The 24944-nt window shown below is 35.7% G+C and overlaps 1 protein-coding gene, 2 long non-coding RNA genes and 1 pseudogene across 3 annotated transcripts; 3 read left to right on the top strand and 1 right to left on the bottom strand.

Moving 5' to 3' along the window:
- The first annotated feature begins 3367 nt into the window (after window positions 1–3367).
- Window positions 3368–4665, top strand: LOC139191622 (uncharacterized). The gene is made up of 3 exons (XR_011575729.1): window positions 3368–3542; window positions 4120–4245; window positions 4482–4665. It is a non-coding gene; the product is annotated as an uncharacterized lncRNA (long non-coding RNA).
- Window positions 4666–5825: 1160 nt separating this feature from the next.
- Window positions 5826–6609, top strand: LOC114821062 (dirigent protein-like). The gene has a single exon (XM_029092866.2). It carries the CDS (start codon window positions 5889–5891, stop codon window positions 6468–6470), a length of 582 nt encoding a protein of 193 aa, XP_028948699.1. The 5' UTR covers window positions 5826–5888; the 3' UTR covers window positions 6471–6609.
- A 3760-nt stretch (window positions 6610–10369) lies between these two features.
- Window positions 10370–15265, bottom strand: LOC114821119 (uncharacterized; annotated as a pseudogene).
- A 3107-nt stretch (window positions 15266–18372) lies between these two features.
- Window positions 18373–19173, top strand: LOC114821238 (uncharacterized). Its single transcript, XR_003768685.2, has 2 exons — window positions 18373–18440; window positions 18968–19173. It is a non-coding gene; the product is annotated as an uncharacterized lncRNA (long non-coding RNA).
- Window positions 19174–24944: the final 5771 nt, after the last annotated feature.

Below are 24944 nucleotides of genomic sequence, written 5' to 3'. Positions count from 1 at the left end.
AAAATATCATCCATAAACCCAGAAATTTAAAGAAGAAGGCATAGTTCACCTGGGTTCGAGCTTTAGGAGTTATGGAGCTCTCGGCTTCAATGGTGCTGAGGTATTCACTACAGCGATCTCACATGCAAGACAACCATTGTGATCCTTGCATCCCACAGACTTCAAATATATAGAAAATAGGGTTTAGTTTTGAAGGTAAGTGGGAGAGTGAGAGAGCTCTTTTCTCTCGAGTTTAGAGAGAGTGAGGTTTTCATAAAAATGAGGGAGTGCATTGAGAGAGGTTGAGAGAGATGAGTGAAATGAAAGTGGAAATTAATGGTTGAGTGAGTTTCTAGAGAGAGATAGAGAGAGTTGTGAGTAAGTGAATAAAGTGAGAAGGGAGAGAAAAGAAAGAGAGACCGGCCAAAAAAGGGGAAAATTATGGTGATGTGTGTGATGGAACAAGTGAAGGTTTTCAAAATTCAAAAAAATATATTATTTTAATGGCACACTTGCCCACGATGTTCAATTTTTCAAACCCATGCATGCCTTTGGTCTGCACGAGGGTCATTAGACAGACAAGACCAAGGTAGCCTACTTCACGAAGCCACGGTTCAAATTTTGAAATTATTCCGGTAGTTTTACATAGTTTCGGACATAACTGGTTTGTCACAACTCCGAATTGAGTTCCGCTTGTACTCATGGGTTCGTAAAAATAAGTACTATTAAAAAATAGTAAAATAAGAGTGGAAAAGTGAAAGGAAAATTGAGGTCCACATGGAAGGCCTACGTGGCATCTCATGAGCATTCTGATAATTTTACTATTACTAAGAATAAAATACAATAAATTTCAGGACGGGATGTCACACTTACTCTTTTTAATACATAAGTGTATATTTAATATAAAAATGGTGATCGAAGCAGTGATGGGTAATTGGGATGTTCCTTGGAAGATTAAAACTCTCATTGAGAAGGCTTGATTTATTGATGCTTTGTTCTAGCAGGTTGAGTGGAGACATGTCTTCCATGAAGTCAACTTTGTCACAAATGCTTTGGCACACTTTGGGCTTTCTCTTACTTCACCCCACATTTGGGACCATTGTTTACCTTCGAGTGCTTGACCTACTTTCCATTTTGATTGTATTGGTAATGGTTGTACTAGAGGTTTTTCTCTTTAATAACAAAATGTATCCAAAACTAATAATAAAATATAAAAGTTGATTACATAGTATATATATAATTTGAGTTAGGGTAGCAAGTTGAAACGGTGTTTCATATTCCACCAATAATTTTTTTAATCCAAACTCGAAAGTTTTGAATCTAAATATTTTTGATAATTGGAATCGAAACTGGAATGAATTTAGAGATTCTGAAAATTCTGAATTTCCGATCCATATTTTTTTGAAGTGTTCCAAACTTATTCTGATAACAAAACTTTGGAAATATTCCGATTTCCGTTCCAATCTTTCAAAAAATATTCGGGTTTGAAGATTTTACAGGCGAAATTGGAAACACCATTCTAATTTGTAGCCCTAGGTCCACACGCAGTGTTGGCCCATTTCTATTACTTGGGCCAAACGTAGCAAATGCTTTAGAAATTGGTCATGGAATCTTTTATGGGGATTCTATTAAGGGTGGATTCGATTTATTCGGTTCAGTTTTTGCCAAAACCAAAACTGAACCTTTTCGGTTCGGTTTGATTTTCTTTGGTTTGTTTTTTGTTTTCAGTTTGGTTTTGATCAGTATGATTTCGATTTTTATTTTATTTTATAAACTTGATTTTTTTTTTAATATAGAATTTTAAAAAATGGCTTGTATTGGTAAACTAATAATAAAGAAAATGGGGAAAGGGGGGAAAGTGGGAATGTAGTTATATATAAGATTACATAAACCAATCATATTATATCAACAACCTCAATTGCAAAAAATAATAATAATAATAAAATCACCGTATCCATTTAAAAAGCAAACAAATATAGAAGTTCTTCCAAATTCTAAAACCTTCCAAAACTTTCCTCTATAACCAATGTAATATCATCCCTAATTGAACCAAGCATGCTCCTTGAAAAATCCCTAGGTTTATTTTCAAACTTGACAACAAAGTTTCACAAAAGAAACATACATTCATAAAGCGTAAAGGAATTCGGTTCTGTTCGGTTTGGTTCGGTTTTCGAACTTCCAAAATCAAAACCAAACCAATAAGGTTTGGTTCGGTTTTGTTTTTTTTTTTTGGGTTCAATTTTATTTTGGTTTTTGATTTTTTGAACTCACCCCTAGTTTCTATATAGCACTTTATTGGAGATGGGCAAGAGTGTGATTACTTACCAAACGATAATGGAGTGGGAAGAAACGGATTTGCACACCTCTCAGAACATTCCAGCTTTATGAGGATTTGTGAAATTAGAAAATAAGTGGGGTCCACCTCATATCAATAACCGAATTACTAAATTATTTAGAATTGGATTAGGAGATGGGTATTTGGACTCTAAAGAGAAGGCTCCGTCAGAATCAAACTTCTTTTCCCAAAATACCTACTGTATATTTTACGATAACTCTAAAGCACCATTCCACATTCAGTACTCCCTCCCTTCAAATCAATCCCCCCTCCGCCGACTGCCTTGCGACTTCACCAGCAAGTACCACTTTACAGCTTATGCCTTGACCACCGCCACGACACCATTGTTACACCTTCAAGACAACACCAACAAGACACCAAAATCACTTCGACTCATCCACCGATATTACCCTACTTAATCACTTAATGCTAGCTTAATCACTCAATGCTAGTGTGTGTTTTTATTACGAAAAACATCGGTGCTATTAGAAGTAAACCTCCCACATATAAGATATATACTATTTTGTTATATTTTTATATGAGACTCTATTCTCCATGATCATTCTAATGGAATTTTCTATGTGTACCCGATGCTCTGGATCTTTTAATTGTTATATCTCTCATAAAATTACAAAATATTTTAATCCTAAATTACCCGATGCTTTGGAATGCCATAGAATTTTTTGCATTCTAATATTTTAATTTTAAAATACACCAGTTGGCCATAGAATTTTGACCGGAGGTGTCCCTAAATTACACCTTAGCTTGTAAACATGCCTAAATTTTTGTTGACAATTCCGGCCAACCGGTGTACTTAAGGTACCGTTTGGTACGACAGAACGGAGTGGGATAAGGCGTTCCGTCTCATGTTTGGTGTGCCTAAAATGGATGGAACGCGTTGTTTCACGGAACAAATTTTGGCTGAATTTTGGTTCCGCCTCATCCCCATGGAACAACTCGTTCTACATCCTTGAAACATAAATTTATAACATTTTAAGACAAAAACACCCCTTATCTTTATCAATATTTACACCATCCATAAAAACAAACCCTAAAATTCTATCTTCTTCGTTCCATCTTCTCTGCCTGCCGCTGCCTTTTCCCGTAGCCTTCCTCCTCATCGTCTCCCGTAGCAGCTACATATCCAGGTTCGATCTTGATCTTCTCCCGTAGCCGCTGCATATCCAGGTTCGATCTCGATCTTCTCCCGTAGCCGTTGCATCTCCAGGTTCGTTTTCTTGATTTTTCCATAGAAAATTTCAATTTTCTGGGAAAATAGGATGACTATGAGAAAATAAGTTAGTTTTCTTGGTTTCTCTGGTTAAACTTGTGCTTGGGAAAATGAACAAAGTCTGATTTTTAAGGTTTATTACGATTCTGGTTTGTAAAGAATTGGATCTGGTTCCGAGCTGTGCGATTTAGTGGGTTCGGTTGTGAGCTTGGCTTTGTATGATGGAAAAAGCTGGTTCTTTAATCTGGGTCTTCCTCCTTTTATTCTTTCTAAGTTGAATTTTAGTACTTCAAAATTTTTGATAATTTTTTGAATTTGAGTTTCTGGGTTGCTCTTAAATTGGAGCTTTTGTGTTGGATATTTTGGTTTTTTTTTCCCTTTATTTTCTGATGCTAGCATTGTTCCATTCATGCAATTTTGGCTTCTAAAACTGGGTATTCTGCAAAATTTCATCAATTTATCAATTGGGTTGTTCTTGTTTTGTGATTTCAAGGATTGGGTTGTTCTTGTTTTGTGATTTCGAGAATTGGGTATTTAGTGATTGCACATTGTCATGGTTTTTTCACTATTTCAGAAGCAATTGATTGAGTTGGAAGTGATGCTGGTGGAGCTGCAAATCGTCGAGTCTTCAGAGCGAGCAAGTCTGCAGATCCATTTTGTTTTGATTCTTATATAGTGTGATAATGGATTTGAAGCAAAGGTGAGAGAATGCGATAAGCGAAGTCTTTCCTTTTTTGCTTAAATGCTTTAGATTTGGTGGAAAGAATTTGCTTCCTAAATTTGAAAGGCTTTGCTGTATTAGTTGGAGTTATAGTTGTGCAGCAACAATCTCTAAGGATTTCGTTGTTGGCTAACTATTTAAGGCTTTCATCTTCTGTTTCGTGCAACTTTGAAGAGGATTTGAGGTGGGTTTTTGATGACTCTGTAAAATTGTAGTTGTGTGTTGTAGATGAACACATTGTGATGTGCTAGTTGGGGAGTTGGAGAATCGAACCGTAGATGGAGCGCAAGTGGTTGTGGAAGAAGTCTTCTGAGAAGAGCTCTGGAGAAACTTGTATAAATAACAAACACCTCTCTGTAATTCATTCATTGTTCAAGGAATACAATCTTTAGTCATTCACCTTCTCTCTCTAAATTCTCTGCCATTGTTTTTCGTTTTGCTTCTTCTGCCATGTCTTCAGTAAAGAAATGGCAAAACATATATCATGGTATAACATATCTTAAGCCATGTGCTACTGTGAAAAATATCATAGATAAGCATGTATGTGTTCAAATATGAACAAGTTCAAAAAAAAAATAAAATAAAAATTGTCCCGTCCTATCCCACGCATAAACATTGTACCAAACAACAGACGGAACATGGGTAAGTTAGTTATTCAATCTTTTGGTTCCGTTTCGTCCAGCACGTGCCAAACGCAAAATGGAACAACCGTCTCGTTCCGTCTTGCGCGTACCAAACATAACACGAAACCTTTGTTCTGTCCCGTCCCATTCTGTTCTGTTCCATTCCGTCCCGTCTGCGTATCAAACGGTGATTGGATTTTAGACCCATTGGGAGGCTTTTAGTTTTGACCCCTATACTTGTGAAGACCCATGTTGAATTTGCTCAGATATCAAGATCTACAGCTGTATTAGGGCCGAGGTTAATTGGGTTGGTGGATCTGGTGGCTGGGACCATATGCATGTGGACTTAATTATTGTTTGGAAAAAGATGAGATGATTGATATTTTGTTAGACATAGCTGGAGCGAAATAGCAAATTAAAGATGAGGATTAAATCCTCAAAAGGATTAGGATATAATTCAGAACGAAAGTCTCACCATCACATGTGGGATTCATCTATATTTTGTAGTGATTAGTCGGTTGGCATGGAGTTGGTTTCAACCTCCATATCTGGTACTGGTAAATGCAGAGAGACAACAAATCTTACAATTCTTGTGTCCTTTTAATGCGTCATAGTCTTACAGATTAGTTCGATTATTGTGTCCTTTTAATGCGTCACAGAGAATAACGTAGACTAACACTTAATAGAAAGCTTTTGGTGCGTTGGAGAGCATATTGCACCGTGCCCTTTTTGCAACTGAATCCCACTGGTCCCAAAACCCAATCTGTGCACCAATGATGATGACAATCGTAGAACTGAAGCTATCAAGTTTAAATGGTAAAATCTTATAGCAATAGATAGCTAGAATGTCTTTTAAGCCAAGCTTTTCCTAATACTTTGTTTAAATCATCAATTAATGTAATATTTCCAAACTCCTATATAATATGATTGGAGAATGCCAACTCAATTCATTCCTCAAATCACAAAAATCCACTTGCATGCTTCTCATTGCTCTCAAAAATGGAACAAAAAACGAGCCTAGTTTCATCTCTCTTCCTCTTCTTCCTTCTCTATGGAACCTTGGCTTCCCCGACCCTAAAACCCAGTTTTAAGCCTCGTCCTCCTCCTCACCACCCTTGCAGACACCTAGTTTTCTACTTCCACGACATTATCTACAACGGAAAAAATTCTAAAAACGCCACGGCAACCATTGTAGGTTCACCGGCTTGGGGCAACAAGACCATTTTGGCAGGACAAAACCATTTTGGTGACCTAGTTGTGTTTGATGACCCAATAACTCTGGACAACAATTTGCACTCAACCCCAGTTGGTCGTGCCCAAGGCTTCTACATTTACGACAAGAAGGAAATCTTCACTGCATGGCTTGGCTTTTCCTTTGTGTTCAACTCCACCCAACACAAAGGTAGCATCAACTTTGCTGGGGCTGACCCATTGATGAACAAGACTAGGGACATATCGGTCATTGGCGGGACGGGTGATTTCTTCATGGCTAGAGGGATTGCTACTTTGATGACTGATGCATTTGAGGGTGAAGTTTACTTTCGTCTCCGAGTTGACATTAAGTTGTATGAGTGTTGGTAAATTTTTTTGTAGCTATTTTGCATGCATGGCATGGCATACTTTCATTTTCGTTCGTTTGGTCTTGATCCAAGTTGTGTTTGTCAAAACAGTGATGTTTCCATCCAAGGAAGAAATATAATTCATTTGGTTTCGTGATTAAGTACAATTTTTATCTATAAATTTATGTTTTTGGTTCGAATTCGTATTCAATATGAACGAATTCAACAATTTATTATAAATTTAAATCTATTCATCTATTTCAGTTAAGGTGTTTCCAATGAATACTATTACACTACAAAAAATTTCTATGTTAAGGCAAATTAACATTTTCGATACATGGCTAGGTACGTACGAGCTAATAGAAATAATTTAGTTTCGTAATTAAGTACAATTTTTATCTATAAATTTATGTTTTTGGTTCAAATTCATATTTAATATGAACAAATTCAACAAGTTATTATAAATTGAAATCTATTATTCTATTTTGGTTAAGGTGTTTCCAATGAACTATTACACTACAGAATTTTCTGTTTTGATTAAGGCAAATTAATATATTCGATACATGGCTATAGGTATGAGCTCTTAGTGTATCGAAATGTCTAAAAGATAACTTTCATGCAACATGAAAGGAACCAAGAGAGAGAGAAAAAAATGACAAGGCTATAAGGAGAGAGTGAGAACAAAGACAAGGTAAGTCACCATTTCAAAGGCTTATCCCATATGGCCCATATACGAGTGATGGGTGATTGTCTATGATTTATGCTGGTTAGTGTGTTTGTTATTGTGAATTGTCTGTTGCTTGTATTGTAATACTTTGGTTATTCTTGCAATAAAGTGCATACGGAGACACCCAACCAATGAGTTGGTAGAAAAGCAGGAGATTGCAGACAGGACTGGACTCTGAAACCTTCACTCTTGACAAAGCTGGGACTACATAACTAAATGAAAGTAATATTTGTTTATTCTGGAGGTGCCTTGTTAGCAAGACTTAATACCATCATGATGTTTCATTTTGACTAAAGAGGTTCGTCAAGTGGATAACGTAAGTCAAAATTATGAGTGCATTAGGAGGCACCAAAACCTACCTGTTTCACACCCTCCATAAGAAGTTTGAATTAATTAATCACCTTCTACAACTACTATGGATGACTCAGTGGTTGGGAATGAATTCCAGACTTGTATTTCACACAGCACGTCCTGAGTTTGATTCCTGATGCTGGTGAATCATACAATGGTGGCCAGGGGAGACTGAAATGTCTCTGTAAGTCTTCCTGACCCCAGAAGAGTGGACTGCCATGGCGAAGCCACCAGCTAGTCCTCTTTCTGAAATGAAAAAAAAGAGGGTAATTTACATAAAACTACCTTAACTATTGGGCCAGTCACTGTTTAATACCTCATCTTTAAAACATTTCAATATCATACCTCATCTTACAAATTTGTTACAATTTCATACCTTCCATTAGTTTGTCTGTCAATTCTTCTATTAAATAGTGACGTGACTTGAGATGGAGCCCACGCTCTATTATAAAATTAATTAAATATTAAAAACTAAAAAAATAAAATCATTCAATAATTTTTTTTTGTATGGGGGACCCACCCCTCACCCTTCTTCCCTACTCTCGTCTTCCCCCAACCCAAAACTAGAACCACCCCAAACCTAGATCCCACCAGCGCCAACATCTCCTCCTCCCCCCTCCCCTACCACTCATCTCACTCCCCCACTCTTCTCTTCTCTCCCCAGAAACAAAAAAATTTTGAAACAAAAAAACCCATAATTTTTTTTTTTGTAGGTGATTGATTTCGCCAATTCTCTCCCCACTCTTCTCTTCTCTTCTAGACGATTCCACTGTCACTCCCCCTTGCACGTCCCTGCAACACGTCAACATCGCTCCCCGTCTCTTCTCCCGAACCCCAAACCAAAATCCAGAAAAATCCGATCAAACCTGCTCTCCTTTGACCCCAAAACCCAAGCACAGTTACCTCCCATCCCCTGAGCCAAAACCCACAAACCCTTCAACAAAGCCCGAAGCTTTCTCCGAAATAGGCGAATTCAAAATTTAGGGTTAGGGTTTGGGTGGAATTGGGGTATTTTGTTTGAAATTGGTTATAGGGATTAATTTGCTGAGGGTGTTGCGTGTGTAGGAGGAGGGAGAGGAGGAGGAGCGCCATGGGAGGGAGGTGCAGATGGAGGAAGAGAAGGCGTATAAGGGGTGGGTCCCCCATGCAAATTTTTTTTTAAATGATTTTATTTTGGAAAAATTAGTATCCGGTCCCTAGTTCTTACTGTTCATTGACTAAGACCTTATTAGTTCTCAAATTTTGATTCAAGTCCCTATCATTAATGTGATAATGAATTTACATGTTTATTATATAATTTTTAATATAAAAATTAGTAATTAATTTAGGGTTTAATACTCACACCTCTATTAAACTTCTAATTAATTTTCAATTCAAACATTTCTAAAATAATAAAAAATTAAATTAAATTAAGTTTGTACCTATTAGTTTTTTTTTTTATATATATAAAAAGATTCTCAATTTTTTTTAATATTAAATGTACCCATTCATATAATTTTTCAATTTTTTTAATCTTAAATGTACCCATTCTCAAATATATCAATTTGTTATATGTAAAATGTACCCTTTTTTTAATATAAAATCCATTCAAATTTTTTAATCCATGTTTAAACTTATATGGGTACATTCTTTTTCGTTGATTTGAGAATGTATCCATGTTTTGGTACAATAACTTTTTTTGTTAATTTTGGTTAATGTACCCATACATATATGTATACACACACACACACAATATAATAGAGAGTATAATATATATTTTATTATTTTAATCCCATAAATTATGGGTTTTATTTAAAATCTTATTAATATAAACAATTACAAATTTCAATTTTTAATTTTTAATTTAAAAATATAGTAACTTACATTATTACATTAATGTTAGGGACCTCAATCAAAAACTAAAAACTAACAAGGTTTCAATCAAAGAATATTGATAGCTAGGGACCGCATCCAAAGTGTCCCTTTTATTTTTTTAGTTTTTAATATTTAATTAATTTTTTAATAGAGAGTGGGTCCCGTCTCAAGCCACATCACTATTTAGCGGAATGTATGAAATTGTAATAAATTTGTAAGATAAGGTATGACATTGAAATGTTTTAAAGATGAGGTATAAAACTGTGACTAGCCCAATATTTGAGGTATTTTTATGTAATTTATCAAAAAAAAAAAAAAAACAATTACGGGATCGTGCACAGATTTATATTTTAAGCCATGTTGCACTTCCCTAGATGATCACGTTAGTAGAACTTTTTAACGAATAAATGGTCCCAAAATAGGCCTGGTGGCCCCAAATGATTATGTTAGTCTTAGAAATGAAGTGACAAAAAGGAAAAAAATACAGCCAGTTTCAAACCCACTGAAAAATAATTTTCCCATAAGAACAACCCTTTTCCTTGTCTTTCACCACCTTCTATTTTGAGGTTCTATCCTTCACTTGAAGACCTATCTTGGACGGTATTAGCATTGAGGAGATCTTCCAGGAGGGCACAGAAAATGATGTAGAACGGCTTGCAGAGACATTCATGGAACAGCTGAACAAACTCATGCATGCTTCTAATAAAACCGCTTACGAGTACAACCAACAGGCGTTTACTCTCGTCAACATTGTAATTACTTCAACGTGTACCATCTTCAATGAAAATAAGTACGGCTTGCAGAGAAATTTAACCCAGAAGGATTGAGGCAGAAAACAATGTTTATGGGTTAAAACCCAAATTTTATGGGTTCGAGATGCCTAAGGTTTTCGCATGTTGCTCATCTTAATAATATCGTTTCATTTTTTCTTCCTGAAAATTGCAGATCTCATGCAGAAAAAGGATGGAAGAATGCATCGACACGAAACGGGATCCAGAATCCTGCGGCATAAGATTGATGAAAGGAGCATTTATTCTTTTACAAGATTGATGAAAAGAGTATCTCACAATGTCTACGTCCGTCTCAAGAAAAAATTGGCAATCTTTGATCCCCTGAGGGCATATGAAATGATACTCCTCTTAAGGGGTGGAATGTACTGCGCTCCGTTGAATGCTGCAGGCCGCAGTACATTTAAAGGTCCGAAATCAACAGAGTAAGCCTTCTGGAAACCGTCCAGGATTGCCATCATTGTGACATTTGCCGATTTCCTCTCTGCTTCATATTTCTTCAACAACAATACCTGCATAAGATTAGACATACGTCGTCAAATGATTCGATCCAACCAACTAATTTTGATAAAAGCTAAAAGAAAATTCACCTACATCAGTAATGTCTGTTCCCACTGCAATTCCCTCACAAATGATTCTTGATAGAGCAAATGCGTCTCCAAACCCCAAATTAACCCCTTGCCCGCCAAAGGGTGAACGGTATGTGCTGCATCGCCAATTAGAACCACATGCTTTGACACGTAGTCGTTGGCATGCATCAAAGACAAAGGAAACACCGTTCTCTCAGATGCCAACTTCAACACTTTTGGCGGAACTTTGAAGCAGTCATTGGCTGATAAATTCGTGTCTGTTTTAAACCAAGAAAATATGCTTCCACCTCCCGAGGTGCTTGACTTAGGATGAGGGCCAAATCCATAATCCAGAGCATAATTGACATCTTTCAAAAATTCATCCTCAGCCTTTAACTTGCGGTCAGTTGCTTCGTTCGGGTTCATGGTCCAAACAATGTTACTGAAATTATCACCTATTGGCAAAAGTGCAATTGGCCCAGCAGGTAGAAAGCGTTGCCATGCAAATCGGTTTTCTACACTATGTTCAACAGTACAAATGATTGCGTTCTGCGAGTAATTCCATCCGGTTGTCTTGAATCCTGCCAACTCTCTAACACGTGACTTGGACCCATCAGCTCCCACCTGCAGTAAGACAATGTGACTTGATGCCAATCCAGAATTTACGAATGACATTATTTTGCATTACGACTAGACATTCTGTCATCTTATTATCATTTAAAGGGAAATAGAATTCTTCAAATGCAACTGAAAATTACCACCAACTTTGCATACAGACTGTTGCCGTCAATTAGATCAAGCTTCGCTAAGTTCCCCTGCTCATTCAATCCAGATGATGTGCTTTCCATCCCCATGGATAAGTTTCTTGGCTGTAAAGTCATTGTAGACAATCTCGAAGGGTAGACAGTCTTCTGGAAATCTGTATTCTGTTGAAGTTTAACCTTATTAGCAGTAGAAAGTATCAAGACTTGCATGCAACGCATGAAAACAACACACATGCCATTTATCAAAAACACGAGAGGGAGTTAAGAAAATAAAGGATGATGGTTTAGAGATACTTTAACCAAGAAAAGAAATGCCAGGAAATGATATCTTCAAGGAAAACAGAGATAATAATAAATATGAGAACTCAGCCACCAAAAATAAAAAGACAAAAGAACAACAACATGAACTAAGAAATTACACGAGTGATTACAGGTTTCGTTTGTAAATTGTAATAAAATGAACTAAAAAATTGACCATTCAGCTTTGCTAAATACCTGCATACATGACAATAGGGAACTGTGCAGTACTTTATTCTCCACTACACACCTGATCATAACTCAAAATCAGCATCAGATCCTACTAGTAATGCTAATAAAAGAGTTGCCAAGAAAAAAAAAAAATCATCTACTTACCCTAGAGAATCTTTATGTACATCTCTTGCATTGTATCTTGTATAACCTAAGCCAGTATAGTCCCAAACCTACACGAGATCATAGAAGAACAGACAAGTCTCTCAATAAATTCAACCTCCAGGAATCATCCATCATATTGTGTCAGCTGGATGGAAATATTTAACAAACACTGCAATTTATTTAAAGAAGAAACAAATAACAATGTAAAAGTAGGGTTCTTTGGCCACGATGAGAGTAAGATACAGCAGAACAGAGTTGGCAGATAATATATATTCACTACAAAAGGTCATTAAGAGTCAAACTATTGATGTAAAAACAAAAAGAGAAGTTCAGGAAAAAAAAATTATTTGAAAAACATCAAATCAGTCAAGCTTGTAAATAATGAGGAACCTTCTATAAAATTTATCAAATTATATACACCATATCTATCAATTCGCGAGGTTTTGGTCTGATACAATAAGAACTGCTTGCTTATGTCATGATATGAGATAAAAGTTAGGAATCCACTTAAGTCAAGCTTGTAAATAATGAGGAACCTTCTATAAAATTTATCAAATTATATACAGCATATCTTTCAACTTACCACACCTTTCAATATTGAAGCACAATTTCTCTCAAACTAGGCTATCCCCCTTTTAGTTGACAAGACCAAATTGGCTGTGAGAGAAATTGTTAAGTACATAATGATTAGTAACTGACACACAAACCATGAGTAATTACTGTGGTCCCATTTCTAAACCCCTAATCATTGGTCAAGTTGTATTATTTCAACAAAATGCGCTCATCGGCACTATATCTCATCTATCAGTTTCTGTTGCCCATTATTCCGTGTCAATGATCAGACAATAGAGTTTGCAATGGAACTAAAACAAACAAGTCTGGTCTGAGACCATCTACCAATTTCTTTCTCCTGATCAACTACAATAAAGATGTGTAAATTAATGAAAATGTATTAAAGGAAGCTAATGACAGAAAACTGAACAATTTGATATGCATACGAGTGGTTTTGATGAGGACATCAACAAGAAGTTTTTAAGGTTTATCGGTGGAAGAGGTAAAAAGAGAAAGACAATCCAATTCCTTTTAGGACTGGATTAAAACTTTTGGAGCAGGATTTTATTATTAGTTTCCTAGTTTTTTTTTTTTTTTTTTTTTTAAGTTTCCCGTTTCTAGATGGATTTGGTTAATTTCCTATTCTATTTTGGATTAGGATATCTTTCCTAGACTAAGTTTATTTTCCAAATTTCAATTCTTGGTGCGAGGCCAAAAACAAGTGTGAGACCCTTTATTGTTGTTTTAATCTAAGTTTTCTTTGTTTTCACTTCCGCTATACATTCCATATTCTGCTGGCCAACTCTGTCCGACATTAGGTTTGAGACCATGATTTTTCAGTAGTGAAAGGATTAGTGATTTGAATCAAATCTGAAAAATACAGTAAGTCAACAAGGGAACACAAACAAAATGGGAACTACTAAATTGCTATGAAATTTGGAAAAGTCAGTCACCTGCATTTGATCAAAATACGCATGCCTGTTCTGTTCCACATATTTCCAAGCACCAATATCTGCAAAGTACAACTGTTGTGATTGAAAGTCCAGAACAAGTTTAAACTTGTTTCCAACTTGGTTAGAAACTTAGAATGAAAATAGACAAGCATCTCGGTAAATTCCTACAAATGGGGATACTAGATCCATTGACACAGGGCTCTTATTTGTGCTCTCTTACATGATTGCTAGGGGTGAACATGAGAAACTGATGTTGGTATACAGAAACAACAAATTATCAAGTTCAATACCTTGGAAGAGAGATATGGTTGCAGGTGCTACTGCACTGGCCCTTGGATCAGGGGGGTCTTCTTTCTTGATGCTAAGTCCATTTGATACTGCAGGATTGCTATCAATGATGGCAACTTTCAAGTGCTTTGTCAATGGCATTTTTGCTAAAGCAGCACAACAAGAAGACAATAGATTGAAAGTTTTGGTGTGTCAGCCAGAATGTGCTACATAACAAACTAATTCAACAAAAACTTCTGTTACTAAAATTTTTATTACTTTATTAGTTAAACTACTTGGATTTAGCTCGAGAAACAAAAAGCACAACATAGCAAACTAATTTCACAAATTTTCTTCCAATCTCTTCTGACCTGAACCAAAGCTACTAAACTGATTTGAATGATAATGTTCTAGAGTACACGCTACGGTGCTCAACCTAATAACTTTTTGTTCACAATTCACAAAGTCACTCATGTAAAAGTTACTAGTCTATCTGCTGTAAATGCAACAATCTACATTACATGAATCATGCTAAACCTAAGAAACACAAGTTAAATAAGTCAATGCAAACGATAACTACTAAGAACTAGCGAACTTTAATCTAAAACCACAAAAGCGGGAATAATGTCAGGTGAAGGAACTAATAAGGTCTGGGACATAATGTCTACTGGTTAATCTACACAATGATGGTAACTAGAGTCTAAAACAAACACCACTTACCCAAGGAACAAGCAAGGGCCATGCCAACCATCCCTCCTCCAATAATAGCAATGTCGTAGGGATCACATTTATTCGAAAAATTTGGCCTCTCCACATGATCCTGTGGAGGATTTGAAAAGGAACCATCAAATCCAATAATGGAAAAACATTACTTTTCTTGCAAGTTACTCCACATTACTGGGTAAATACCAAATATATTGAGTGACCAAAAACCACTTATTTCGGGTTCCATAAATTTCCAGAAAAAAAGAAAACCCATTTATTAAAATGTGAATAACATGTAATGGGTGAAGATTCAAGAGCTTTACATTGCTGGGTTGGGCACCATTGGAACTGGAAACTTTTGCGACTGCGTCTGTACACAAAGTCCTTTGTGAAAGCTTCAATCTTTTGATACTTTCAGCAAGAGTTCTGATGATGATCAATCTGTGTCATTTGAAATAATCACAATTAGACTAAATTTGAACCTTAACCTGCACAGCCGAATCGCAAATTAGCAAAAACGGAAGGGATAAAGCGTGAAAATGTGGCAAATTTGGGAGCGAAGGGATGCTAGGGCATATAATGATTGGAACGGTGTATGTAGACATGGACGACCAAGAATATGAGGAAGATGACAATGCCGGAGAAGAGAAGTATAATTAATCTCTATTTTTTTGGGTTTTTATGAGAAAACCTCTTTTTTTTTATATATTAACTTTTTGTTAAAATAATCATAAACTTAAAAGAGTTACTATAAGTCTATATAAATTCTAAGTTTTGATTATTTTTCTAAATTTTCCAAAACGATTCTGGTCAAAAACAAAGACGGCATGTCGCAGAAAATGTCCATTGAAAACCAAGGACACTAGACCTAGCATTCGTGTCGTGTTTTTCGTGTTCGTGTCGTTTTCATGTCATACCCGATATCTTAACGGGTCATGTCGTGTAACATCCGTTAAAATAAAAGGGTAAAATAACCCGACCCGAAATCGACCCGATAATATTAACAGGTAATATGACCCGACCCGTTACCCATTAAGGAAAATATATTTTAAACCAATAAATAATCAAATGAAAACATATTACTAAATAAGTATATACATACCATATTGTCACATCCAAAACATAAAACACATTTTTCTTTTAAGTATATTTTCACTTACCTAAAGTCTTTAATAGTTTTTAATTAATGTAGAAGTGTAAAAAAATATAGAAAAAAATATATAAACGCTCGTAATGACGAGGTTTACAACTTTCATGAAGAGCTTAACTTCAAAATTTGCCACTATAATCATATAAATCATAGATCAAAATTTAACCGTTGATTGTTGTTTACATTTACGCTTCATTGTTCTCATCAAATTTTGTTTTTTTCATATTTTCTTTTTTGAAAACTTGATCTATTAGAGGATGCAGGAAAATGAACGGTTTGGATCGTTGATATTATATTCAGAGTTTTACAGTTAGTGAAAATATTGCTTGATATTTATAAAGTTTCTACAAACTATATGACATCGACTCATATTTAAGTTAACCGTAAATATCGAAACGTGATATCAAAGATTTGAATCGTTCATCTTCTTACATCCACCATATGATCATGTTTTCAAAAAAGAAAATTTAAAAAATGGAATTCAGTAAGAAGAATAAATCGTAAATGACAATCGACGATTAAATATAAATTTAAGGTTTATGAATTATAGTGTTGGATTTCCAAGCTGACCCCTTCATGAAAGTTGTAAAGTTTGTTACTATGAGTGATTGTATATTTTGTTTTACATTTTTTACACTTCTACAATAATTATTATTAATTTTCCCTCAAATAAAAAACATTATTCATGAAGGTTTGGAGGATTTTAAAAATCTAAACGATAATGTAAGTGTAGTCATTATCTACTCGTTGAGGAATAATGATGAATCACGAGTGTTTATATATTCTTTCACATTTTTCATACTTGTATGTATGTCTTCTTAGTTCTTGACTATACAAATACTATATTAGTTTATTTTAATTTTGGACAACAACATGTTAAGTAAAATTTATCCTAGTAATGATAATAAGAAACGCTCATAATAAAAATAAATAATGACCAAAACTTTTTTTAAACTTATATAGAATAATAATACAAAACTATATATTTAATATAGAATATATTGTATATATTAATATGGTTATTGTATTTTATAATAAATCTTTTAGTAATTAAACTTTAAAATTATCAATATAAATTTTTTCTTAACGGGTCGAAACGGGTTACCCACGTGTTACCCGTTAAGAACCCATTATTAACGGGTTCTTAACGGGTCACCCGATAATGACCCGATAAGTTATCGTGTTGACCCGAAACCAGTTATTTTCATATCGTTTTCTTGTCGTGTCACTGTGTCGTGTCAGAAACTGCCGGGTCTAAAGGACATGACGAGTCGCAAAAATTGGGGCATTTGGAATTTGGAGCTGGACTTTCAAATTATTTTTTGGTGAGAGTATTTCGACTTCAAATTAGACTAGGGTAATGATATGTTTTCCTAAGGGGGGGGTAAAATTCCCGAAAATCCCGAACCGAACCGAAAAAATCCTTATCTCAAACCAAAAATTTCTCAAACCGAAATTTTGGTACGAAATTTGGAATTGGCTTCTCGATATTTTGGGAATCCCATACCAAACTGAAAATATATATTATTAATTATATATATATATATATATATATATTAGGGAATTGTTATTAGCATTTCAAAAATCTCATTTGACATTTCAAACTTTCTATAATTAGAAAGAAAAATACACTTGTGAGGAGTGTAGAATGGGATTTTTAGAGTGCTAATAACAGTTCCCTATATATTATTCTTTTATAATTGATGCTAGTAGTTTCTAATTCATGCTCTACAACCTGGAATGCCCTACACCTTGCATATTTTTCATGTTTTGTTTGATATTCATTTGGATTTTATTATTGCTGCTGTCATGGTTGATGATTTTAGAATGCTTGATTCTTTTGTCTATCAACAAATTGCCAAAAGGGTTTAATTAATTTGAATTTTGACTCTGATAAAAACATTCAAGCATGCTAGTGTTCGATTAAATGGTAGTGTGAATGAAATGACATTCCTAGTTCATGAATGTGTTCTTGAATTATTTGAAGAATAATTCATAATTTCATATTTTAATTTGGGATTCCCGATTTGTCCCAAAATCCTGAAGTTTGGGATTCCCGAAAATTTGGTTTGGGATTGGTCTTCAAATTCCCGTCCCGAAAAATTTCAGTTTGGAATTCGGGATACTAGTTTTGGTTCGGTATCCCATACCGAACCATCCCTATGTTTTCCATATGGAAAATTGGAGGAAACTTATTTTTATTTGTTTGGTTTTTTTCTTTTTAATTTTTAGTGAAACATTAAGATATCAATTTGCAGGTTTTGCGAATTACTTTCCATATCAAGAAATTGATCGCTGTCCTACTAAACCAGTGAAATCCTTGAATTGGATAATAATTTAAGTTGTTATTTATAAATTGTGTCACAACAATAATATAACTGCTCTCGTATTTAAGAGAAACTGAGAAGATGAGATAAGTGGTTAAATTAATTTGTGGTAGGAAATTGCCAAAGTGCTAATACGTGACTTGATATTTTTGTTCTGATTTCTTAGTTGATGTTCATATAATTCTTGGGTCCCTAAGGCTCCTACTCTTCCTACTTGTAAATGTCACTTGGATATGTCTATACAACTCGTATATCTAATGATATTATCATCTGTTGTGTATCACTCTGATGCGGTCTTTTGCGTACAGATTTGGTGAAACTGGTTGATGATATCGCTGCAGTTTTGCTCTTGGTAATTTAATGTTTCGACTCTTCAACCAGAATAACGGAACTACAAGGCTTACTTATAAGCATCCCTTTTTTCTTTTTGTGGTGGCATAACCATATCAAAGCTAGAAATTCTGCTCCAGAACTAATGGATGATACACTTCCCTTCCTTCGGCCAAGAGAGAGTACAAGTTAATTGTATTTGGTCAATGATTTCGTCGGAAATGAATTGTTCCCCAATTTTCCCAACGATGAGCATTTTGAACTGAGATTGGCTAATATGTCAATTTGTTGCCCAATTTCCGACGAATTTGAAAGATGATACTGTCGTTTACCAATTAACACTGACCAACTTAACTCGTTGCAACATGTAAACGTCAAGTAGAAGATAAGATAATGAAAGTGTCAAATTTGATGTCCTAAAGATCAAATAAACTGGTACATTCACCTCTAAGTTTGCATAAAGCCAGGGTACATTGGTTCCACTATTTTGTACATACATTCCCCCTTGATGATTTATCTTAATAAGACAATGTTTTGCTTCATATGCAGCACTTGCTGCTGCATCTTCACTCCTTCGAGTCATCGGAGGAGCGCTAGCTGGTCACGCTGTTGCAACTTGGTAATTTTTCTGTTATTGCAAATTTATTTATTGACAAGACGATATTGGCCGTTTTGGAGTTGTGTCGTTTGGTTCGACAAATTATCAATTGCTTGAAACAGGCGTAGGACATGAAACTTCACATAAAAGTAGAAAATATGATCAAGAATGTTCTGAATTGGCCCAGAATTATCCTCGACCTATTCTGATTACACTTCTTTTTCAAAACTTCTTGTCGGTTCTTTTGACTTCGCGTATTCTCTTCTTTAGTAGAAAATAAATTGTGGCTTGAACGGTTGGTTTGAACAATGTGGAATGCAGCCAGTGGAATTCCTTTTGAAAACAATCAATAGACATAGAATATAAGCATCAAAATTCTGTGGCAACCGAAAACGAGTCAACAGCATCCTTCTTCTCTGCAGGCTTTGTAATAAAGGTTCTTAGTTGGACTAGCACATTCATTCACCAGATCAGTTTTATGCCCTTGACACTTTCCCAGGTTGAATCGCTAGCACTCGGCCTAGACGGGTTTGAAAGGAATTTTCTTTTATCTCACCCGATCGAACCCCACTGCTAAAAATATATTTTCTACTGCTCTTGGCTATGACTTGCACTCTAAGTAATTTCTTTCATGGATGAATTATGTATAAGCACACAGTAGACGAACGGATGACAGTCGTTTTCAATTTCCTTCTGCAGGCCATTGCGTACGTGGGAGGTGTTAGGCCATTGCGTGCGTGGGAGGTGTTCTTTCTCTAGTGTTTGCTGCTGTAACACTGGTTAAGATTGTAAGTTAAAGGGAATAAGATACCCATATCCTTTTTATCTGATCAAAACTCAGAAGCACATTGTTGGTTGTAATTATTGACATTCTGTCCCTACTTAATCAGTTTATTAGTACAAACTTTGATTCTTTGAGTGAAACATCTTGTGCTTCTGGGGGTTATGAATGGGTGAGGAGTGAAATTCTCCTTTCTTTTTTTCAAAACGACTGATACTGAAAGAAGAGAGATTTGAACGTGAGACCTCAGGGCAGCTGTAAACCTGTTAACTGCTTGAGTTATAAGCCAGTTTCTAGCGTGCGTGACAATTGGAGAGAGAATTCACACAATTTTTTAGCTTCTCATGCACCTCTCTTGATTTCTAGCCATTGAATTGAATGAATCAAACAAAAACAATGAACTTAAACAAACAGTAGTATGTCAACACCTAAAAAAAGAGTGTACCGTTTTCTGATGGTGCAAGTGTGAATAAAAGAAGTAGCAAAAATGCAAGGAACGTGGCATGCCGTAACCCATCAATAGAAGCTTTTGAGGGAGAATCAAAATTCCAAAGTCATGAAAAAGGATGATTGTGGAGGCAGACAAACCCCACTCTCTCATCTCTTCTCTTTACTTTTTACGTGAGCCTTTCTTTCCACATTGGCTCCGTACGCTGCTCTGCTGGGCTCTCATATCTCTCTCAGAATTCAAATGCTCCTCCACTTTCTTCCTTTTCACTACCCTTTTAAATAACATAATTGTGTCCCTTTTTCTATTGCTGTGATTTCCATCTTTCTAAAATTCTCTATTATTTTATTGAGTAATGTTTCGTTGATGTTACTAATCATCTTAAATAATAACTAACATTTGAACTAAGACATATTAATATTGTTGTCTACAAACAAGATAGGATCATAATATTACATGACGATGTTCTTAGTATACATAAAAATTTCTCTTATTTTTTTAGGAGTGTTGCCAGTTTATTCAACATTTTTATGTCCGTCTAAAAGAGCCTAGTTTTCTAAATTTGGTCTAAATAATCTTTTTTTCAATTACCCCATTTTTGTTCATTATTACTTCAAATAACAACAATCAAAATTTGCCTGAATAATCTTTTTTCTCAGAGGTATTGTGTATCAATAATCAAATCCAAATCAACTTCGTTTTGGACATAAGCACGATGCTAACATATCTTAACTTGTTAGTCAATTTAACAAGTTTTGATTCTCGTATATGATTCTAATTGAACTCTTGATGTTTCTACTATGCCGTTCTAATCTTTTTATTATATCAAAATCAATCGAACTTTTAACCTAATCTAATCGTAACTCAGTTTCCCATACTTCCTCGCGAGCTAATTAAAGGGCATTTGGTTATTTATCATGGTATAAATTAATGAGGGCGGTTCTGTGTTCTTCACCTTTACTGTAAAGTATAAATGATGGAATTTTTTCAAGCTGCAAGATATCGTGGGACCACTTCTTATGCATATGCTGTGGTAGGGTCAATGAACTTTACGAAATTGAGACGCAGACAACCATGCAAAGCAAATGCAGTGGCAGCGACAACAACAACGATAATACAAATGTAGTGAAGTCAAACTTAATAGATTGTTTAGTTGGATTTTTTTTTTAACAAACGATATTATCCATACTAAGAAGAAGAGGTGAACTTAGCATCACAATAAGTTAACAATAATGTGGTTCAAATTTACTTTTGACAAGATTCGCATTTGAGTTTTTGTTAGAGAAAATGTATTATGGTGGATTTTGAGTAAAAAAAAAATGAATCTTATATTTTCAACGAAAATAATTTTTCCAGATGATACTTTATCGCAGTGGCAGAAAGTAATCATGTTTATGCATGCTAACGTTATTGCTCTACTAAAAATAAATAAAAACAAGTTTCTTCTCTTACTAAGGTTAAAATCATCTTTTCATTAACTTCTCCTTAAACCATAAATATTGATCGACTCAATCTTAATATTGAAACTTTTTTATGACCTAAAACAAAATACCCCATAAATAAATCATCATGGTGGCACTTCTATGATGAGTTACTCATCGCATATAAATATACAAAGTTTGTACATACATAAAAATAACTAATAAATCACGAAAATAAAACATTACATGCAAATATCAAATAGTAATTTGTCTGTAACAACGATAATTGCACATAAAAAGCCGAGTGCCAAATGTATTTTCTTTGCAAATCTGATGCTCCGCATTTGAGTAAAGTCGTATACGTGTTTAGTTGGAGGTTGTTTTCAAGTGTTGACATCGTTGATATTCCACTTTCATGGTTTTCAAAGTCAGAATTTTTTAGGGCTTTCGTTTGTTTGGGGAATGTTGGTGGAGACGGAAGAGGTGGAGGTGTTTTCATAAGATTTCCAAGGAAGAATATGCTCTATCATATTCGGCTCCTCCGGTGGTGGTGCAGGTGTGACGTTTCATGCACGTGCCATTAATCACGTGGAAGGTTAGACCAATTACCAAACAACATAAACAAGAGTCAGATTCTAATAAAAAAATATTTTATTTGATTTTTGGATTTTATATACTCCGAATTTCCGACTTAGCATTTTTTTTAAAGAGTTTATATCAAGATAATGGACCAAAAAGCCTTTCAAAATCCATGCATATCTTAAAAAAGAAATCATCATAGGAGTTCAAGAAGAATATGATCAACATCGTAATCAGCAAAGAAAATTTATTCAATATTACGCTAATTTATTTTTTAATCAAAAGTATAAAGCTAATCTAGGTACTAAGTATATGCAAAGTCGAAATGATTCATGAATAAGATGTTTATATTATGGTGCAAAAGGTGCTTTAGAAGGCTACGTTCTTATTACATGTCCGACCTATAATTCCACAAATAGATTTTAGGTAGGTGAAGGAACATTTTGCACTCCCTACCACGGGCCACCCCAAAAACGGACGCAATCCGACGGTGCAAAACTCAGATGTTGATTTTACGTGTCGAGATCGTGTGGGACACAAGCATAAGATAAGGGAATAAATTTTTGATCTTTTTGGTTGGTTTGAAAAAATTAATAAAATTTTGACTTTTTTGGCAAAAGAAGCAGAAATATGGTGCGTTTGATCTTTTGTCCCAGCAGCCAACCGGCCCAGCACCACTTCTTTTTAGGAAGCATTTTTCTATCTTCGGAAATATCAAAATTTCTTCTAAATTAAAAACAATTCAGATTTGTAAAGAGAAATTTTATTTAAATCCAACTATCTTATCTTCAAACTCAACTTAAATATTTTTGTCATTAAATTCTCCATTTTGCCCCGGCGTTATTTAGAAAGTAAAAATAAATTAAAAGAACATGAACCCACATATCTGCCCACCACTTTTCAGTGTCTTCTTCACTGACGTCGGCGTCTCTTAACCACCTCCTCTTTTGTATTATCTCCCTCCTCATTTGTCCTTCTCCCTCCTCTATTTCTCATGCTCTTCAACCATAACATCGGCATCGGAGGCCTACAAGCATAGTCGAAGCTACGTGAGGGCGAGGAGTGGTGGCCACCCCTCTCTTAACCTGAAAAACATACCTAGGATTGCTTTGATTAAAGCTTGCATAGGTGGTGTGTCATGGTAGTCCTTAGCTGAGAAGGAGCTCATTCCTGCAACTTCCATTTAAGGGCATTTAGCATACGTCGTCGAGTTTGTACAAATGGAGACCAAAAGCCGTATGTCGACGAAGGTAGTGCTTCTGCTGCCGTTCAACTACTTGAAGCTACGTTTGCCACAACTCATTCAAACAGTCGGAGACGTGAAGATCAAGAGCAAAAAGCCCAAGCACAGTGCTTGATAATGCAGAGGAGAAGCAGATTGAGAAAACCCAGGTGTAGAACCTCCTCTCTAGTTACAAGTTTCCGAGTGGTATAGAGTAGGCAATGCTGAGAAGCACAAATGTCTATGGCCGAGAAGGGATGGCGGAGTCGTCGACGAGGAAGGCGTTGAGCCGAAGAGGGATCATTTATCTTGTATGGATAGTTCGAAGTCAAAACTTGTGGAAACTGAATGGTGTGCCACATAAGGCGATTGTGATGCTAAAAGAATTTGAAATGAAGTTGCCATGGAGAATTGCCGGTGAATCTTCCGTGGGGTTTGAGGTGTGTTGATGCACAAAACCGGAGGGGTCTTGGAAGAACGTAAATCCGACCGTGAATCTGCAAGAAAGTAAATAACACAAGATGTATCGTGGTTCACTCCAAGGTTTGGGCTACGTCCACACTGATATAGTATTTCTCTGAGAGGGAGAGAAAGAGCCTCTGTAATGAGAGTGAGGCTATTATCTGAATATGAGAGACTTAAAGGTTGTGAGGGTGAGGAGGCCCTTTTATAGAATAAGGGCTCCTTACTTATTACATATTTGCCCCTCCATTTATTACATAATTACACTTGAGTCCCCAGAGTATTTATACGAGGTCTAAATACGGAGGCCCTAAGTATGGTATAAACAGTAGTCCCCCAAGTCTTCAGTCAAGAGAGTCTTTTGGCTGGAGACTTAAAATTCAGTCCATGTGTGGGCCCAAGTAACTAGATGTCATCTAGAATCGAAACTCGATATAAGGTGGTGCCCAATCTGAAATGATGCTCAACTAGAAGTAGCACATGTTGCGAGGCTGCTCTGCTTGTGGCTTATGTTGCCTTGGTTGGCTCGGCTTATGGCGTTGAAGGTGAAGGAGTCTCTTTTATAGAATAAGGGTTCGCTCCTCAATACAAAAAAGATGGACTAGAGTTGGTGTTTGCAGCAAGGCAGTTGCTCAGCAGGCGGCGATGCTCTCTAATAATGGTGGGGAAGTCCCTTTTATAGAATAAGGGCTCGCTCCTCAATACATAAGTGATGGGTTAGGAGTGATGCTCGCGGCGAGGCGATTGCTCAGCTGGCGACGATGCTCTCTAATGAAGGTGAGGGAGTCCCTTTTATAAAATAAGGGCTCGCTCCTTAGTACATGAATAATGGGTTAGGAGTGATGCTCGTGGCGAGGCGGTTGCTCAACTGACGGCGACGCTCTCTAATGAAGGTGAGGGAGTCCATTTTATAAAATAAGGGCTCGCTCATCAGTACATAAATAATGGGCTAAGTCCCCCAAGTATTTTTCATGAGGCCCAATATATGGTACATAATGTAGTATTCCAAGTCTTC

This window comes from Malus domestica, chromosome 14, assembly GCF_042453785.1.
Source record: "Malus domestica chromosome 14, GDT2T_hap1".
Classification (NCBI taxonomy): domain Eukaryota; kingdom Viridiplantae; phylum Streptophyta; class Magnoliopsida; order Rosales; family Rosaceae; genus Malus; species Malus domestica.
The sequence above is the reverse complement of the archived record's forward strand: the minus strand, read 5'-3'. Positions and strand labels throughout refer to the sequence as shown.